Here is a 20,306-nt window from a genome sequence, read left to right on the forward strand (position 1 = left end):
AATATCTGTCCTCTACCAAATGTGGTTTCTAAAAATCTTTTTCATTGTTGCTTTGTCCGAATAATGGTGACCTTTACCTTGCAGAAGCTCCTAATTTGCATGAGATTCATTTATTGTTGATCTCATTACCTGTGCTAATAGTGTTCTGTTCAGAAAGTTTTTTCCAATGTCAATGGGTTCAAGGCTACACATACGTACAGTAAATAAAAGAAACAAACAAAAACCTTCAGGAAATGTTCTAATGGAATTGGTAGGGTCAGACAAGACTTCTGGGATAGCAACATTATAATTTAGTCTAAAACTATAGGTTTTAGGACAAAAAACTGTTCCAAATCTCTAACAAATCCAGAACACTGAGAAATGGGCCCCAGAGATGACTTGGCAGTGGAAAATGCTGGTTTTCTGAGCCAGAGGACAGTACATAAATGGGGTGCAGATGTGGAGAAGGTGAAGGAGAGCACCTCTTGTTGGAAGGCCTCTGCTCCGCTCTATTTCCAGTAACACGCACTGATGGTGCAGGGTCTCACTCTACAGTCCTGGCTCTAAACTCACCATGTAGACCAGGCTAGCTTTGACATCACGGAGATGTCAACCTAGGTGTACCTAAGCAGAAGAATGGATAAAGAAAATGTGGAACATTTACACAATGCAGTATTACTCAGCCATTAAAACATGACATCATGAAATTTGTGGGCAAATGGATGCCATTGCCTCTGCCTCCTCTCTCCCTAAGTGTCTAAGTGCCAGGATTAACGGGGTGTGTCTAATTAAAGGTGCCTGGCCTAATGTTGGTTTGATTCAAACAGAAAAGTTGACATTCATATACATAGTACAAAATGCAAGTGGTCAAGGAAGATAAACTTTACTCTGATGCCATCCTTCTCTCATCCCACTCTCTCATCTTGTGTGTGTGCTAATCTCTTTCTGTGTGTGTCTCCAGCTATCCCAGTATACTTTGTAAGGGAAAGGATTCTGTGTCCATTGAATTCTATTTTTTCCAACCTAATATTTTTAATTGGAAATTATATATCATGCACCTTGATCAGACTCACTCCCAGCCCTCCCATATCTGCCCCCCTTCTTTGTGTCCTCCCCAAAAAAGAAAAAGAGAAAGAAAAACAAATTCCTTTTGTATTGTCCTTATACTCAGTGGAGCAGCCCCCTAAGGAGAGCTGAGCCTTCTTGACCTGCACCCCTGCCAGAGCCATCCACTGTGGAGAGACACTTCAACATCCCTGTCACAGCTTGAAGAGTCTCTACAACGCTCGTCTTCAGGCTAGGGTGGAGGCAGGGGCTATTACAGAGGCCTCTCCCTCCCTCTTCCTCCCTCTCCCTCCACTGCGCCTCTGCAGTCGTAGATAGCAGAGCAAGAGTGGCTTCCTTGCCGCTTACACTCAGCGGGAGTGTGGATCCTGGGCTTCTACATGGTTCCGGAAAAAGCGAGGTCCACGGACATCACCTGGCCGTCAGCATGTGCTAAGGACCTCCACTTGGTCTTCGGTGGAGTACAGCCTATACTCACATCAAGCCGGCCCTCTGCTGAAGCAAGGCCGTGGATCAGCATTGCCTCCGGGAGGAGCACAGACCACGGAGGTCTTTCAAGGAGGTTCAGTACAGTGAACGGACCATCTTAAATATCCTGTCACTCTTCAGAGCCAGGGTGATTGTGCGGCTGGGCAGCTTGTTTCGGGGGTGAGTCCGCACACGCTCCAGGCTGCTGCACGCCATCCCGCCGACCCTCCTGGGTCAACAACAGCCTCTGTTGCATCTTCATTTCACCTCGCTCACACCGCTCTGCTCCTCCATCTTCCTGCCTCTCCACAATCATTCGTCATAATGGCATTGGAAGGTGTGGTGTCTCACAGTATGCCCTTTTGCCCAAACAGCTTTACCTGCAAAGGTTCGATACAATGAGTCATTGGCTGGCTCAAGGCCTCTGGCTTCTCCTGCACTGGATCCTCACTGGGACTGGAGCTCCTGCAGCTTTGGATCTGCAGAACAGGCCCCTTCATGTGCTCCAGCAGTTCAGAGATGAAGTAGATGTTGGGTGGGCCAGCTCGAAGCGCTGGATGTGGGCCTCCATCGAGGCCTCGGTGATAGCCTCAGGCGGGTCAGCCTGAGTGAGGCCAGCCCTCCCACCCGCACTGCCACTGCCATGAATTCTATTTTTAATGTGTAGAAACGAGGTGCCATGGTAGGTTGGTACCCTTAGGGCTCCTTCTCTGAAAAGTAGAAGGGGAAACGGGGGAGAGAGGGGACGTGAGGACGGAACTGGGTGGAAAAGGGGGAGAGAGCTGGTATTAGGCTGTAAATGGTTAATTTTTTTTTTTTTTAATGCTGAAAAAAAAAACCTATTTGTGATTTCCTTTATAATCTCTCCATTTGGTTTCATTGATCTGTTATCTTTTTCTGAATTCTGTGTTTGGACTAACACGGTAAATCTAAAATCAATACACTAAAATTATACACAGATTATTTTGGTGAGTCTAGTCTCTGCCTTTTCATAAAAATTTAGAAATTTTGTTCAGTTGTTGGGGGGGGTGTTTAATGGGCCACTGTAGGAGCACTGGAAGACAGTGCTGAGGGTAACCGTGGATTACCAGGGGCCAGCTCACGAGGCTTCAGAGGGGGCCAACTCATGAGGCTTCAGAGGGGAAGAATATTGGCAAGTTGCCTGGAGACAGTTCTTTGATATTTTGACAAATACCACAAGATGGGGCTGCTTTTTGCCCTTGTCCTAAAAATATGCCAGAGAACACAATGAAGAGTTTTGCTTATATGAGACCCTATCTCACGCCTGCCTTCCCTCAAAAAAATTAGCTAGGAAGTTTTCCTAAATCTTCCGTTTTCTAGAAAAAGTTTGTGTTATTGGCATTTCCCTGGGTACTTGGTAGGATCTGTCAATGAGATCGCCTAGGCTAGCGTTTGCATGAAAGGCTACTAATATCAACTTTAATTTCTCCAACCAACCAAGGGTATTCGGAGTATCAGGAAGAGAATGAACTGTCTAATGCTACAACCCACAGACAATTGCCTGCCACGTGCAAGCCACAGCCCTGCAGCGCTCTTTCTGCTCCTGACTCCTTCAGCATCTGTTTTGGGGTCTTTCCTTTCACCCCTCCTATGAGTACATTCCACCCTTTAGTCCGTATAACTGGAGTGCTGCTGCTGCTTCAAATAACCAGATTTTTTAATGATTTTGGTTTTTTTTTCTCTTTTAGTTTTACTCTGCTCTTTTTGTCTGCTTGCATTGTGTAAAATTTAATTCTTTCTAATTTTAATGATAGAGATTATTTTGAAATCTTTTCTCATATAGCTATTTAGCACTTGAAATGTGTGTGTATGTGTGTGTGCTGTGTGTTTGCAAATGCATGTGAAGGCCAGCGGTCAACCTCAGCTTTTTGGTTTCAGATAGCCCCTCTTTGTTGGCTTGGAGACTGCCAATTAAGCTGAAGGACTCGCAAGCCTCAGGAACCAACCTGCTCTTCCTCTCCAGTGCTGGGATCACAAGTGTGTGTCTCCATGCCTAGCTTTAAAAACATTTTTATTTTGATAACTTCATACATATACACAAATGTAATCTCTACCTCTTTTTTACCTCCTCCAACAGGCTCCCTTCCTAATTCATGTCTTTTTTAAACTTTTTATTCTTTGTGAATTTCACATCATGTACCCCAGTCCCACTCTTCTCCCCATCCCTTCATACCCACTCTCTGCCCTTGCCACCTCCCCACTAAAAGAAAAAGAATAAAAATAAAAACAAAAAAACAAACAATGTCTGGTGGTGGAAACTGTAGTATTCGCAGTGTGTCACACTGTGTACCCCTTTCGTCCGCACTTCTTTACTTGTAAATGTTCATTGCTGTGAATCATTGGTCTGGTTCAAGGCCTCTGGCTTCTGCTACACTTACTGGGACCTGTAGAGGAATTTTAATTCAGAACATGGCTGCTCTGGCAACAGATCACAGCCAAAGACCTTCTAGGTCTGTATGATCTGGCTGGAATACAAACACGCCTGTAATCCAGGAGACAAAGGCAAGAAGCAGATCTGAGTTCAAGGCCAGCCTGGTATAGAGCAAGTTTCAAGTAAAGAAAAACTTAGGTCCAAGTGTGGTGGTACATGCCTTTAATCCCAGACAATAAAGGTGAAGTTAGTTTGTAGAAGGAAGCACCCATATTTGAATGTGTCTAATTGAGTGACAGAGAAAGTAACAAATAGAGAAAGGTTTGATAGAATAGGATATGTCCAACTCTCAAGAGGACAGAGAAGAAAGGGAAGATACTTAATGGGCAATGCAGAGAGGCATTTCTACTGGGAGTTTTGCAGAGAAAGTACTCAGCTGAAGACCAAATGAGCCAGAGAATGAAAAGGAGCCAGAGATTAGAGCACACTGCTGGAGTTAGTGTAAGGCCAAGCAGAGCAATTCTGGAGCCAAGAAAAAAAGCCAGATTGAATAAGTCAGCTGGGAGAGGAATTTGAGCCAGAACTGGCTGAGTTGAACCAGCCAGCCCAGAGCTCAACAAAAGCTAGAAAGAGTAAGCTTATTAAGCTGTAAAGTCTTAAGAGGCCGAGAACATTCTAGGTCTAGATTGCATTGTATGGCAGCTAGAAGCTTCCAGGACTAGGTCTAGGTTAGCAAACAGAAGCAATAATCCTCTGAGACAATTGAAGCAGGCAAATAAAAGTTCCTTTTACTGGGACTCTTGTCATATCTCCTGTTGCAGCCCTGTGTCATGGAGATCCTGCAGCTTTGGATCTGCAGGACCAGCTCCTTCATGCATTCCAGCAGTTTGTAGATGAGATAGATGCTGGGGTGGGCCATCTCAAAGCCCTGGACCTGAGTTGGTCAGCCCTCGCGCTCTCCTTCACTCACACCACGGAACAAACTCCCCAGCACTGGCCCAGGCCAGGGTCAGATCCCACTACCATGACCTCAGGGCCAGCTCTCCTGCCTGCTGTAGGTAGCACACCACCACCAAAGGGCAGACGAATGACAGGCCAGCACACACACATACCTGCCACCAAGACCACCTCTACCGTGCTTCCCTAGCCAGGTACAGGGTCCACTCTCAAGTGCGATAGCTGGTGAGGGGCAGGGACAGCTCTGCACAACCCCTGGACACCAACATGTTCCCAGACGGCAGCCCAGACCAGGGATGTCCACATGGCCTCCAGTAGTAACGTGAGCCACAGATGTGGACATAGCAATCTGCTGCTGTGTGACCATAGACGCAAACATGGCCCTCAGGAGCAGCTCAGGGCTGGACGTTGGCATGGCTCAGGTGGGCAGGACAGGCTACTCACATCAGGCTATTTTCTTTCCATCCTCACACCTCCAGCTTAGCTCCCCCCCTCCATCGCTCAACCCCATAGTGACACATACAGCAGAGTGCCTCCCGATGCTGCCAGGTCTCTGGGCGTGACCAGAGGCCTCTGAGTGTCTTCAGCCTGCCCTGTGTTGGGTCAGCAGGCAGGCTGGTGTCTTTTTGTGTTTTGTTTTGTTTTGTTAATAACCTACTACATCCAGTTAGCGTTGCCTGTTTGTGTGTGGGTGTAGTGAGATTTTTGGCTTCTTTAAAAACTCAGGATATGTGAATGTTTTTGTTTTAATCCCAGGTGTGGGGCTGCTTCAGATTGTCCACAGATGATGACTCTGATTGTCTCATGCTCTAGGAGGGGTGTGATCTTCGCCAGCTACAGAAAGTTTAACTCTGGGGACTCTGGAGCGAGTATAAGGAGGAGAGAGCCTGTGGCACCTGCTGCCCCTGCTGCTGGTTCCTGTTGCTGAGTCTGTGATTGCTGGATTGCTGGACAAAGACTGGACTTGCCCGTAGGAACCCGGTGGCCCGAATCAGCAGGCGGTAGTCCCAAGAGGTCTATGCCCCCTTTTTCCTCTAACTCTCTTTCGTGCCTACCTAGTGTTGGGAGGTTGAAAGGTATTGGGGTAGAGAAGAGTGGTAGATATAAAAACCCAAATAAAATAGCTTTAAAAAAAATGCCTACATGTGGATGTGGGCAATCCATTGGAGCATGGGAATCCACCTAGTATCACATCCTCAAGATAATTCTCTACCCACAGCTGCTATCAGCTGCTAACTGCTGCTCAGTAAAGGGAGGGGCCTGGAGATCTATCTCCAACTATGCCAGGATTTTCGCTGGCTTGATCGTGCACAAGTCTTGTGCGGCAGCCATAGCCGCTGTGAGCTCATGAATGCGATAGGCACAGCGTGCTCAGCACCCCTCCCATCTTATGTCCTGTTGGCTCCTGAGCCTTGGCCGCGGCGGCCATAGGGGGAATTAATATAGACATTCCATTTAGGCTGGAGAACTCTGCCTCATTCCCAGCACTTCTACCAGTTACATATCTCAGCTTTGATTTATTCCCACTGCAAAAAGAGGCTTCTCTGACCAAGGTTCAGAACATTGATGGGTATAATCATTAACATTTAAAACACAAATTTGATAGCATGGGTGTTTAGCAAAATAATAATAGCTGGTTGTAGCCTAGGACCTATTACCTCTGTAGGCATGGGCTTTTGACTAGGATTACAGTATCAGGCACAAAATTCCTTCCTTTGGAGGGTTAATATAATAATTTTAAAAAGTTGTATAAATGCGTGAAAATCTCAAAGAAGTAATTTAAAATATAACTATTAAAAATTTGTTTTTCTAAGGATAGTGTTAAGCAGGGCATGGTGGCACATGCCTATAATCCCAGTTTGAGGCAGAAGGATAATGAGTTCAAGACCAGCCTGAGCTATATAGTGAGACCCTGCCTCAAGAAACAAAGGCACCACATGATGGCCCACAACCACCTATAACTCCAGTCTCAGTGGATCCAACACCCTCTTCTGACCTCTGTGCACCAGACACATACAAGGTGCCCAGACACATGTGAACCAAAACATGCATACACATAAAAATAAACAAAGCTTCAAAATTAAGAAAAAGTATAAAAGCCCACAGCTAGGGAGGCAGTAGACACTAGGGTAGAGCCTACTGTCGTTGACACACAAAATGGTCACTGCCATGGCTTGAGATGCCCCAGAGACTCACGTGTCTCAACACTTGGTCCCCAGCTGGTGAGCTGTTCGAGAACACTATGGAACCTTTAGGAGTCAGAGTCTTCCTGGAGGATGTAGGTGCCTGGGGGTGGTCTTTTCTGCTTTAGAACCTGGCCCTGCCCCTGTCCTCTCTGGATTTCATGTGTGCGAATGAAATGCGAGCATCCAGACCCTGACTGCCAGGCCCACGTATGCTCCTGCTCCCATTGCCTTTCCTGTTGTGTAGGACTGAACCCCTCTGGAAATATAAGCCAAAATTTAGCTTTTTCCCTAGATTGCCTTTTGTTGGGGTGTTTTATCACAGCACCAGAAAAGTCACCACTATAACCATGTTGTCAGATTGCATTCTAAATATTGATGTTTATAGTCATAGACCTGAGCCACTCTTGGTCAAAGACGCTGCCTTGTACAGATGTCAGTCAAGGAAGGATGCTCGTCAAGGTGCTGAAAATAAGAGGCAGAATGCTCACCCCCCAAATGGGACAACTGTGTTCTCTCCCCTAGCACCCAGGCTCTGGAGCATTGCAGAAGAAGAGATGGAAGCAATGTCAGCTGAGGATGAGAAGGAGCTTGAGTGCTGTCTTCTGGACTCGGCATGGCTCCCAGTCGTGAACTCACAGCAGAGGTATCTACCTGCACACAATCAAGCCAGCCAAAATCCTAGCACAGATGGGCCAGGTGACCCCCAGGCCCCACCCCCACTGAGGAGCTGCTGGGGAACGGAAGATCTTTATTTTTTGAGGGTGGGGCCATTGTTAGGTTTCCCATGTTCTGCTGGATGGCCCCACACCCATGCTCACATAGGCAGCACTAATTAGATTTAGCGGGCTACCAAAAACAAACAAAAAAAGACCAAGTTGGGAGAGGGCATGTAAAGGGGAAATTGAGGGTGGGTATGATCATTTTCCATATTTCATTGTAACATTCTCAAGAATAAAGAACAACCATAACAAAAAGCTTAGAGATTTACAAAAACATACGTATAAGACAAGTAGGAAGCTCTGACCAGCGGGAGTGAGCCAATATGTGAGCCACAGCTCCTGCCCCAGTCAGCCCTGTCAGGACAGCCTCAGGTCAGGCATGGTGGTGCACACCTGTCATCCCAGCAGGGAGAGGAGAAGCAGGGCCACAGAGTTAGAGACCAGCCTGCATAGCAAGACCTCTTCTTAAAATGGGACAAAAACCAAACCCAAACAAAACAAAACAAAAAGTCAAGGTGACACCAAGACTTCATAGCTGGGCCTGCAGCAGAAAAGCCAAGAGAACCTGGCCAACATGGTGACGTCCTGGGCAAAAGCTAGATAAAGGGGGCTTCAACAGGACTGTGGTCTGGTGCTGAAAACATGTGACGACTTCCCCAAAGAGTGTCTGAAGACAGTGCTGTGTGTGTCTTAGTCTTCAACAGTGTGCAATGCTCAGCAGTGAGGACCCCTCTGTCCCTAACATTCAGCAATGAGTCTCCAGAGGCCGCAGCCAAGCAGGGCTCCCCCAGTCTTCTACATAGAAAAGGCTTTCCAGCGCCCCACTCACCTCTAGCTACCACAAGGGCTTCTGGGCAGCTCCTTTTGCCATTTCAATGGCTTGGGAATTCCCACTCTGGCAAGAAGCTTCCTTCTTCTCTGCCGGTCCCAAGGTGACTGTTACCAGATTCCTGCCTCTTTTCCCTTGCCCCCACCTCCACCTTTGGTACATTTGCTCCCTATTTTCATAAAACAATCATTATCCTTGTGAAGATGCTTAAATCAGTAGCCAGTGACCTTAAGAAAACAAAAACTGGATTGTAATGTACAAGGTAGATGTTAGTAAGTCATCAATATTGGTTCCTCAGATGTGAGAAGGACAACATCACACTAACACAAGGTGTAATAATAAAGGAGACTGCCAAGGGCGGGAAAGGGTGAGTGGGAACCTCATATTTTTCAATGTTTTTCTGAAAATCTTAAGCTGCTTTTTTAAAAGTTAAAACATAATGTGAATATTTTTACAAACTATAACCATCCAGTAACATCTTTTTAGGGACTTACCTTGTTCAGGCAAAGTCGAGGTGGCACTGGAGAAGTTAAGGGATGAGGCCTTTGATGGGAAAGCTTCTGAGGCTGTGAGAACTTAGGAGACAGCTGTTTTATACAAAGCACATGGAGACTTTGAGGGGGCGAGTGGAATAGGAGCCCTAGAATAGAGTCAGGTGGGGTGGAGCAAAGGTCAAGGATCTGTGGGGAAGGCAGTGACTGCCTGGAGTTATCCACAGCCTCTGGCTCTAAAAATCTTCCCTCTTCACTGAGCTTTGAGGAAAGGGTTTTTAATAAAAATATCCTTAAAGCTGAGTGCTCCAAAGCCTCTCACGCCCCACTTCCAGTTGCGGGTCTTCGTGTCAATTACACCTACTGGAAGAAGCTGCTTCTCTGACGAGGACTGAGTGGCGCCTAATTTATGGGCGCCAGAGAAGACCTGGAGGAAACATATGACCAAAATACATTTTATAAAAAATGTAAAGTAAAATTTAAAAAATAATTAAGGGGGATCAATTGTCCAATTTTGCCACAAAATAGAAGCCAGACAACAACCTGGAGGGAAGAACGCACTCCATCTTAACCCAGGAAGTGTGCACATCAACTCATTTCCCCGCCTCAGTTCCCTCATGAGGCCTCCCCTCTAGTCCCCTAGCTCTGTGGCCCTCTGCCTGGCTCCCACAGGGAGAGAGGATGTGCCTGTCAGAAGAGCTCCTTGATCTTTGGGGTGCTCCAGGAGAACACCAGGAAAATATTAGCTTAGCTGGCCTGGGCCTGGTGTCCCTCTGCTTTGAGGGTCAACCAAGGGCTGCTCTTCCTTCCTTCAAGTCACTGCTGAAGGGAGAAATGACACACACATTCATCCTTTCTCCCACCTGCGTTTTCTGCCTCCTGCTAGAGCAGACACATTGTGCTAAACAGCGGGGTCCTTTGAGAGGAAGCAACTCCCGTTACCACTTTTTCTTGACTTGACAGGATGGTGACAGATGCTGAATTCCTTATGAACCAAAGGTACCCACCTCTGCCTCATACCACATCACAAGGAAGCCCAGCTCTTGGGTTTCTGAAGTACATGAAGAATTCATTTGGGTGGAGCCAACAGAATAAGTAAAATGCAAAAGGGAGACATCAACACAGGAACAGATTGAGCACTTTTAAAAGAAAAGGTAGGTGGCTCCTTTCTTCATGGGAATTCAAGTGTGATCTATACCTTCAGTGTACTTTAAACAAGGGTCTTCCTTCTCCACGTAAGTCTCTTTACCCAGGGGATGGATATATATATGATATAGACGCTGACCCATCAAAGTGACAGGCACACTTCAGCACTCGATACCACATGGAGAGCGTTTCCTACTTTATCAAATACAGCAATGAAAAAGAAAATACAGGTGGCCCTTTGCTTTATAGGTATAGAGTATATTTGGAGAATGCCAAGGCTTTCTTCCGTGGGAGTGGAAATGATGGTTGATAGCCTTTGTTAGGGTGGATGCAGAACTTTGGGAACCTACAGACTCTCTGCTTGAAATGCTTCTCCTCTCTGTGTAAACCGGGCCTTCTGCTGAGTTGAGGGGAGATCTGACATTGGTTTCCTAGCTGGGTGACACAAGTCAATTTTTGAAGCAGCTATGGGAGCAGCCGTCGGAGCAGGGTTAGCCGGGCAGAAGGGGCATTGCTGGAGCTGCGCAGGCACTGTAGATGCTGAGGAAAGTCAAATGTTCTTAGCACAAACGGAACTGGCTTTCGGGCCCTTTGTAGTCTTCTCCACAGTGGGTCCCTCTGCTCCGTCTTTGACAGGAGTCTGACTCTTCGCAGTCTTGGGTTTGGCCTCTGTTTCAGACTTCGAGAGCATGATAGGTTCCTCTTGTCTTTCACAGTTCACTTCAGGGTTAACCCAATGTGAGTAGAATGTCATCTTATTTTCCACGTCAGCTTCTGGGGGTTCTGGAAAGGTGGAACTCTGGTGAGTATCATCTCTGCTGCTGGACCCTCCAACTCTAAATTCTATTTGAAAATGAAGCCCCTTCTGATGCTGGACTGGCAAATTTGAGTCCAGCAGCTGATGGCCCAGTAGGATGACATTGTAAGGTCTGACCCTGTAAGGGCTGGGCACCATAGGCTGGGCATTCTCAGGAACCTTTGGGTGAGATCATTTGGTTTAGTCTATTGGCTGTGCAGATCATTTTCCTGTCATATCTGCCCTGAGGGAATCCTGAAGGGTGCTCTGGAAACCAGTGAAGAAACTGGTGAAAGTGTTGGCATGGAACTGAAAGCCAAAGGGATAGAGATGATGGCTTTCCAGATGGATTTCTCCCAAGCTTCTACTCCCTAGAGACAACTAACTTGCTTAAATTAAAATTCTACCTGAGAAAGATCCTGAAGAGCCAATGGGAAGTCAAATGGGCCTGGGCTTCTGTTTAGAAATCTACTGGCACATGGACCTCAGCGAAGCGTGTGCTGCGCTCTGTGGTTCTTGGCTGGTTTGAATTCCACTAGGTCCTCTGTCTTCCCTGCTTAGGCCAGGACTGAGCTTCACCCTGGTCTGAGGGGTCCAGGAGTTCTTGGGCTGGATTCACTTTCCCCCCAGCCACACACAAAGAACCTGGGTCTCTACTGTGTTCTGGACTGCATTGGGAGATGTAAAACACTTCCTGAGACCCTGAGGATACTGCGCTCACTCTAGGCTCTACTCTGCTGTCTTTAGTTCAGCTGAAAACTTTTCTTTCAAGATCACTCGAGCTCTGAGGGACATGGGGGTTCTGGTGGGATGGGAACCCTGGAGCAATACTTTCCTTTGCTTGTTTGAATTCCCAAAGGTCTCCTGTGTAGAGATTCTTTGGCAAAAAAAAAAAAAAAAGAAAGATGTTACCTGTCCTCCTGTCTGAATGAGGCTTACCCAAATGTGTCTCTAGGAATTTTTTTTTTCAGGTTGAAGTTTAGTTTGGGGAAAGCTAAATGTTTTGAATGACTATGAAGCATCAGGAACATGTCCTCGACTGTACTTCAGCCTGGACACAGACTCTGCATAAGGTGTCCTGGCACTCTGAACACCTGGCCAGGACTTAGAACGCCACAAAAGTAAGACTGAGTCAGAGACTCCAATGGGCTCAGGCCCCATAGCTGTCCTCGTGTATTGGCTAGGATGGTGAGAGTAGCCCAGAGACATCCACAAAACAGCAGCAACCCTGGGAGGAAAGCAATCTTGTTTTCAGTCTCTCAGTGGTTCCCGGAAACAAGGCATGGCAGTTCAGGGTTGTTGGTAAGAACATCTGGCCACTCTGCTACTGGTGGTCAAGGCTGTCAGCCCTCAGCAATCTGATCTAAGCACGGGGCTGATATTATCTTTATGCCTCAAACTTGTCTTCCAGGGAAGAACAGAACCAAGTTGCTGTCAGAGTTGCTGGCACCCTGCAGAGAATGATTCCCAGTCTCAGGGATTACAGACGGAGGCGGGGACGCCGCTCCGGCACATCTACGTGTGATCTGTGGACCCTGCCACAATGTTTGGGTCTGATCGGCCAACTACAGACCGGCCCTAACCTATAGACTGCCGCAATAGGCCAGTACAGGTCCCTATCCTCAAGGGTTGCCAGGGCCCAGCACTACTCAGGGTTGTGCTGCGTCAGGACACAGGCTGCTGTCAGCAGGGGAAGAGCTAGGTCTTTAACAATAAAGTTACCTGCCGTTTCAATCGCTTCCGGAGCACAACCTAGCTGGAACACTCCAGGACAAGGCTGCTACCCTCTGGAGGTCTAATCAGGGAGAGGCCTGGATCTGCTGAGGCCGGCTGTAACACAGCTCAGAGTTTACATTGTGTGGTTCTCTGCATCTACAGAGCTCTCCGGATGAGTGGCAGGACCCCCTAAGGCTACAGCAGCCATACTCACAGGTGGCACACAAGGACTTCGCACTTGGCCAGAACCAGGACATTAATCTGGGTTTGTCCATGGAAATGCCCAAGTTTGAGAATGTGGGAAAAGAAGCTGGAGTGCAGGAAATTTTAGGTAATGTAGAGATAAAGGAGAAATTGAGTAAGAAAGTCCCATAGCCCTGCCCCCACCCTGACACCTGTTGTGGAAAGATCTCTAAAGGCTGACTCAAAACCCCTTATGCAGAAGATAACTACAGAACAGAATTAGAGATGCCACACTGGTGTTTTGGTGTGAGCTCTGCCTGTGCCACATTCCTTCAAGGCAATGTATAAAGGCCACTAAAATAAAAGATGGAGAGCATAAAACCTAAGCCACAGAACTCCTCCACAGTTCAAGGGAAAGCCCATGTGAAAATGCGCATCTGTATACCCTCCTCTACAAGCACCATGGGGCCTTTTGGATCCAGGAACAAGCAGGTGAAGGGAATGTGAGGGCATAGGGTATTGTTTTAGGTTCAGGAAGCTCTGGGTCCTGGGAAAAGGAAGGAATCTAGTATTCAAGGGCTGCTGACCTTTGTTCTTCAAGACAAGTTTCCTGTTTTTCTTCCTCTTCTTTGGCTGGTTTGCAAGGACCCCAGGCTCTTCCATACTTGAAGATGACAGAGACCCTGCATCCTGGGACACGTTTGACCCTTGAGATTTCTGGCTTTGCTGATGATCAGGACAGTAATACTGGAAGTTGACATCAGCAGTTGATGGGGCAGCTGACTGAGGAGAAGATTTCTGATCTGTTGACTGTGATGGTGAGAAGCCGGGTGCCAGTGACGTGTCTCTGGAGTGTTGCGAACAGAGCTCTGAATTCTTGTCACACAACACTTTGGATGAAGACAATGCCTCCAGGCAAGAAAAGCTCTGTGACTGCCTCAGTGAAGTACAAGAGGTCTCTTTGTTCTCACTCCCTAGCAACTGCTGGATTTCCAGGGCCATAGCATTGCAGATTGGGCAGGAGGGATCTGAGCACAGGAGCCTCCGTATACTTTCTTCCTGAGGAAGCCAGCCCTGGCTAGAAAGGGAAATGGCAACCATTAATGACAGCCCAAACATCCTGGGCCTATTTCTTCTGCCATCTACCACTCTGCTTTCCTTCCTAGCAAGGAAGGAAGGTGTGGTAAGGTGTGGTAAAGTGTTGGGCTGAGAGTCTGGGGAGACTATTGCAGGGTACAGCCCTCAGAGAGGACTGGAAACTTGGGTCAGTTTCTACCAACTGTACTGAGAAGCAGGCAGATAAGGACCAAGTGATTAGACGATGGGGTACCACCGAGGATACCACCACAGAAGCCTGAATCACTTTTATTTGGAGGCTCAGAAACCTGGTGCCCGGTGAATAGAAGGTGAGAAATGAGGTCCTCATTTTAAGAACTCTGGGTGTCCCTGCTGCTGTCTGTCCCCAGCATATCTTGAGAATCAATCCCATCCTATAGAGGTCCTAGGGTAAGAATAAGATGGCTGACTGAGCATGTCCCTGGAACTGGCCTTATGGAAGACTAGGTTTGTCAGCTGCATTCAGCCAGATCCAGAGCCCTACCTTGAAAGGGTGCAGCTGGAGAGAGATGGGACAGTAATGATTTCTTTATGCCAAGCCTATCCTCTTGACTGGATCACTTGCCCCACGACAAACAAATGCCAGCACTAGTTAACCCTGAAATGCAGCCACCCGTTTAACTAGAGTAAAAGGGGTGGCTCTTCCCTCGAGACATCTCTGCTCTGGACTTCTGGACTTCTCAGCTTGGACTGATAAGCTCCATGGTGTCTCTCTCTCTATCAACACCCCACCCTCATCCTTCGCCCCGTCCAGGCAAAGCCATTATCATATGCAGGCCAGGAGCTGGCAGACCAGACGGCAGGAGTCACCTTTTCATAACAGAGAGCAGCTTCCGCAGCTTCTCAGCTTCTTCCTTGGAGGTCCTCTTAGCTGAAGAGGGGGCACAGTGTCAGGCAAAACGGAAGGGTGAGGGGCAACCCGTAAGAAGCTGAGGGCTTTTGAAGGACAGGTGACCAACAACCCGAGAGGAAATGCTCCGAGTACAACTTAACTGTTTGCTGTCCTATACCTAATTTCACTTGATCTTCACCACTCTGCTAGTGCGCATTTTGTGGAGAAGATGGAGGTGGCATGATGCCCACAGGGCTTTAAAACTCACAATGACAGAACTGAGAACTGTCTCTATGTCCTTGTACTTTATCTCAGGAAGGTCAGACAGGGGATGGTCCCGGCCTCTTCCCCGCCCACATAAGTCTCCTTTAGTTGTCATGGGTTTATGTTACAGTCTTCAAGGGTTGTAAACACCTGGCTTCCGGTGCCAGTCCTCACAGGGCTCAGGATCTGTGGAAACATCACCCACAGGGGTAAGGGGTCAAATAAATTGGGATTTACCTCTTGATGTTCTATCTCCAGGCCTTTGTTTGATTCTCTGATAACACTTGAAAGACAAAAAATTAGAATATAAAATGGGAACACCAATTTTTTTCATGTCTTAAGTGATAGAAAATTCAGAAATATCCCCTAATCTTTTTCTGTAATCTAGCTTTGTGCTTCCTCTGTCTTTCCTTCCCATCTCATCACTCCAGAGTGTCATTCTTTCATTTCTGGCTCACTTTAAGGCTCTTCCATACTCTATACCATCCATCCCATTTCATGAACAAGTTCTATGGTAGACTTGGGACAGGAAGAAAGATGGGACAAATTAAACAATGGACAATACTAGAAACCAAAGGACTTCAGTTATCAGTGTCTTCCTCAAGCAAGATAAAGACCCAAATCAGAGCTGATCTAGGATCCAGTGAAGAAATTATTTAAAAAAAAAAAAATCAATGGGTAACCAAGAGATGGTGAGGGATAAACATCTTATAAACAACACATTCAGGCCTGGTCTAGAATTTTCCTACCTTGTAACAGCTCTTGTCAGGTCCCAACATTAATCCTTGATGGCTCCTTTTCACATGCCAAATAATTAATGCAATAATGAAGATAGATCCGTAAGTATATAGTGGGTACCCCACATCCCACAGAATGAAGGTAGGGCTCAGCATCACTCAACTTCCTTAGTCATCCCCTCCTCGGCTTCTGAGGTGTTAGAATGCAGTGCCTCTGAGTTCTAGAGTTTGGCTCTCTGCCTCACAGAAGATATACCCAGACCACCAAATACATCACAAAGCCCTCCTGTTCCACAGCACAGGCATAAAATTAAAGACCTTTTTCCATCTTGGATAAACTCGTGTGGTGGTTCAGTGTTCAGGCGAGGGTGTCAGCATCTGTGATAAAAGATGCTATGGACACAGATGCCAAATACTCCTTCATGCTTTCCTACTCCCTGTAGTGTGATAGCTCACTTCTCTGTTAATTCCACCATCTGGCCACTGTCTCCATATAACTGAGTCTTTATGCAAACTACATACACTTTAAGCAAGATGGAGGCTAAGTCCTGGGGAGATAACTAAAAATCATACAACAGAGTTGGGCAGGCACTACATTGTTAAATCTTAAAAACATAATTTTAATATCATAGGCAATGACTGATAGATGCTATTGAAATGGGGTTTCATGTAAAATAGGTCAAGGGAAAAAAGGAAAAAACTTTCTGGCTTGCTATTTATTTATATCTGGCTATTTATTTATTTTTGTATTTTTGAGACAGGGTTCCTCTGTTTAGCTTTGGCTGTCCTGGACTCATTCTGTAGACCAGGCTGGCCTTGAAGTCACAGAGATCTGCCAATCTCTGCCTTCTGAGTTTGGGGATTAAAGGTGTGCCACCACACCCCAGCTGCTGTTCTCTGAAATATTTCTATAAAGGACTAATCCTAGGCTGTGAAGTGTCTCATGAAGTGGATGGGAAGATCTTATAAGCAGCACCTCCCACGGAAGCACATGAATGAGACTAACTTTGAAAGTCCCATGCAAAGCACTATTCTTTCAATTGTCTCTGCAGGTCTTGTTGCACCTGGCCTATTCCTTGAGCTAGGTTATTGGCAAAACTTTTGATTAAAAACTACAAATCTGTGAGTCTTTAGTTGAAACCACCATGATTACAATATTTGACTGAAAAGGTGTTTAATGAAACTTTGAATGCCCGTATGCATAGCAAAATTTCCTGCATTCAATGCCAATACCTACCCTTCCTGCTCTCTACTGATTCACCATGAATGTCAACATCATAGTTCCTAGTGACAGGACACTGTATCTCCAACAATTTCCTTGAGATAGTCTTGTTCTGATTAAGAGTGGTCTTGGTTCAAAGTCTCTGGAAAGGCCATTTGGCCCTTCCTTCAGCATCCAGCTCCCCAACAAACAGACATGGGAAGATTTTGATATGTGCTCACCCTGTTAGACAGTAGGTAGGAAGAGAGGTAGGTAAGTAACAAGTTCGTTGCCTGCTTGTTCACAGGACACTTAAAAAGTCTAGTTTCAAAGACAAGACTGACTCAAGAGCCATCCTTTCCTGGGAGTGGGAACGCGTGGGTGTTTCTCGGGGCTCCTGTCACCAGCAGTGACGACCATGCAATGTTTTAACACCCTCGACTATACACTTAGGAACGAGCTCAGTGGGAGACGCTTTGCCCAGCAGCTGGAAGGCTTTGCTTTGATCCCAGCACCATAACAATAAAAGTAAATAAAGACATAGAAAAGTCCTTAAAATAGTAGTTCATTTTATGTTAAGTATATCATAGCAAAATTTTAAAAATTGTGGTTATGAATATTTTTTTACTACTTAAAAAGAATATTCTGGAAATTATTTGATAAATGCATCAATTAACATTTTTCTTAAATATCTCTTATCTACAAAATCAAATTTTAGATTAAAGATGATGTAGAAAAAGTCACATGTGAATATGAGATGGATCCGTGCTATCATAATCTTTTATGAATTTGCAACTATCAAAATGCAGGAATGGGAGTATTTCTAAATAAGGAGTACTAAATGACAGCTTAGCAAAAGTCAAGTGAGACTCGAAGTTAAGGTTTGACTCTGAAATATTCCCACCTGCTCTGACCTCAGGAGGGGCCCATCTGGCAGAAGTGGCAGGTTCCAGGTCTAGGTAGTCCCCTTTTCTCTACTTCCTGGCTCACCACCATGGAAAGAGCCACACCCCACGTTTCCACTGCCACAGGCTGAGCCTCTCTGCCATGAAAACTAACACTGTACATAAGCCAAGAGAACTCTCACCCTCAGATATGTTGGTCCCAGCAGCACAAAAGCCACTCACACAATTGGCACGTGTCAGTGCTTTAGTCCACACGCCTTCAAAGTAGCAGATTTCTTTTACTATTGAAGAACCTTAATTTAAAACCTAAAATGTTCCAAAACCGGAGTTTTTTAAAAAATTTAGCATGATACCACACATGGAAAATTCCACGACAGGACATAGTCAAAGCACAGGCACATTACACAACCTTGGGCTCACATTGATAAGGTGTCAATGAACCCTAAGTAAACTTCATGGAAGACTTTCTGGATTTGCAATTATGTTTTAAAGTCCACAGTGCTTCGGATGGAGAACCTTTCACATAGTCAATCCTGATGACTTTTTTTGAGACAGGGTCTCAATATGTCACTCAAGCCAGCCTTGAACTCCTAGGCTCCATTTTATGCTCCTAAATGCTAGGACGTCAAACATTCTCTCTCAGCTCATCCTGCTGTGTTTTATCACTTCCATCCAGCGGCTTCTGCTGCCCTCTAGGCTTCTATGGCAGGCCTTGGCCTTTATTACCTGACTTCTTACACAGAAAAAACAAAACAAAACAAAAGCTAATGCACTTTGTAAACCTTGCACTTCTCCTGCTAGTGAACCATTTGCTACACAGGTGACCCCCATCCTCTGTGGCACCACCAAGACCCTCTGCCGCACACGCCTCTCCTTTGGCTTCCTGGGCGCTGCTCCTCTGTCTCGGGGCCGAGGAGGAGATGGAACCACATGTGAGGGCAAATGCGTCTTTGCAGAGTCCCCTGTAGCACAGGTTTATCTGCTGATCTGGTACTTGTCAGCAGGAGGTGCCTGTGTGGAGAGCACAGTGGGTCAGAGTTCCTGAGCAGAGACACCGTTCCTAACAGTGGACACGGCCAGCCAGTTTCAGTCCTGTGAGTGTGGGTCATCACACCTGTCTTCAGCCTCTTGTCTGAACGGGAAACAGGGGAGATGAAGCCCATGGCATGCCTCTGTGAGTTCTGGCGAGGGGTGGGCACAGCAGAGTGAGGGCCCCTTACTCGTCTGTTTCTGGGAACCGCGCTTAAGGCAGACCCCGCTTCCATGGTCCTGCTGCAGTGCCACAATTACTGTCATCAGGTTTCTCCAGGAAGCTGTTCACGCCTATCAGTTCATAGGTGCTGGGGGACACACGGCCCTGGAAGGAAGAATTTGGACAGACACACCATGCATGCCAATGTTGTCTCTCCATGCTCAGGAAACCTTTGTGACACCTGAGATGTTCTAAGGCTCTGGGGACAGAGAAACATGGCCGCTGTCACTTGTGAGCGCTGTCAATGCTCACAGTCCAGTCCCCTCCCCGAATTCAAAGCTTCGGGCGCCTTAAAATGAAAGGCCCTCCACAAGGCACCAGAGGGCAGCATAAGCCCACCTAATTTTCCTAGTCCCAGGCAGTAGCCACACTGGAGAACATTTACAAGGTCTTCTGCTCCAGCGGATCTCAGTCCTCATCTGTTGTCACATCTCAGGAAGGCTGTAAAAATATTTTTATTCAGGCCTTACCTCAGACTTAATGAACCAGACTCTCCAGGGGCAGGATCCAGCAGCTTAATGTGTCAAATAAATATTAAAATTAAAATCTTATGCAATAGGGTACCAGGTTTTTTTTATAGATATCTGACATTAACTGATCTCCAAAAAGGAGAAATTAAATTATATTTTTATCTTTGTTTGTTTGTTTGCTTGTTTGCTTGCTTGTTTTGATATAGGGTCTCTCTATGTAGCCCTGGTTTTTCTAGAACTCACTATATAGTCCAGGCTGGCCTCAAACTCACAGAAGCCTGCCTGCCTTTGCCTCCCAGGTTCTGGGATTAAAGGTGTGAACCACCACACCCAGTTTTTGTTCTTATTGACACACTCAATTTATGATTTGATGTCAGGGGCATGGATTTATTTTTGGACATCCTAGGAAACCCAAGAAACTTTAATATGATTCACGCCAAGCTAAAGATCACAACTAGGGTATGAAAACCCTCATCAAGGCCAGAATCCTTCATAATCTAAGAAGTTATGGGTAAAGAAGGGGAAGAAAAACAGCACAAACTACCAATCCTGAGAATGAAAGTGGTGTCTAATCCCAAATCCCAAAGACACTAAAGAGATAA

General features: G+C 46.3%; 1 protein-coding gene across 1 annotated transcript; it reads right to left on the reverse strand.

Moving 5' to 3' along the window:
* Positions 1–10,413: 10,413 nt before the first annotated feature.
* Positions 10,414–16,032, reverse strand: Spata31f3 (SPATA31 subfamily F member 3). The gene is made up of 6 exons (XM_055597661.1): positions 15,889–16,032; positions 15,377–15,422; positions 14,854–14,914; positions 13,515–14,005; positions 11,415–11,417; positions 10,414–11,015 (listed from the first exon to the last, which is right to left on the reverse strand). The coding sequence occupies exons 1-6, from the start codon at positions 16,030–16,032 to the stop codon at positions 10,783–10,785; spliced, it is 978 nt and encodes a 325-aa protein (XP_055453636.1). The 3' UTR covers positions 10,414–10,782.
* Between the last annotated feature and the right edge of the window lie 4,274 nt (positions 16,033–20,306).

Source organism: Psammomys obesus, unplaced genomic scaffold (genome assembly GCF_907164565.1).
Source record: "Psammomys obesus unplaced genomic scaffold, mPsaObe1.curated_primary_1811, whole genome shotgun sequence".
NCBI classification, from domain to species: domain Eukaryota; kingdom Metazoa; phylum Chordata; class Mammalia; order Rodentia; family Muridae; genus Psammomys; species Psammomys obesus.

What these genes read in the sequence shown, in the direction of transcription:
- Spata31f3 (XM_055597661.1), bottom strand. Translation starts at nt 16,032, where the DNA reads ATGCTGAGCCCTACCTTCATTCTGTGGGATGTGGGGTACCCACTATAT. An exon ending in CTGACAAGAGCTGTTACAAG is followed by an intron (nt 15,423 to 15,888) that starts GTAGGAAAATTC and finishes TTGTCTTTCAAG; the next exon opens with TGTTATCAGAGAATCAAACA. An exon ending in TGGAGATAGAACATCAAGAG is followed by an intron (nt 14,915 to 15,376) that starts GTAAATCCCAAT and finishes CCCCCTCTTCAG; the next exon opens with CTAAGAGGACCTCCAAGGAA.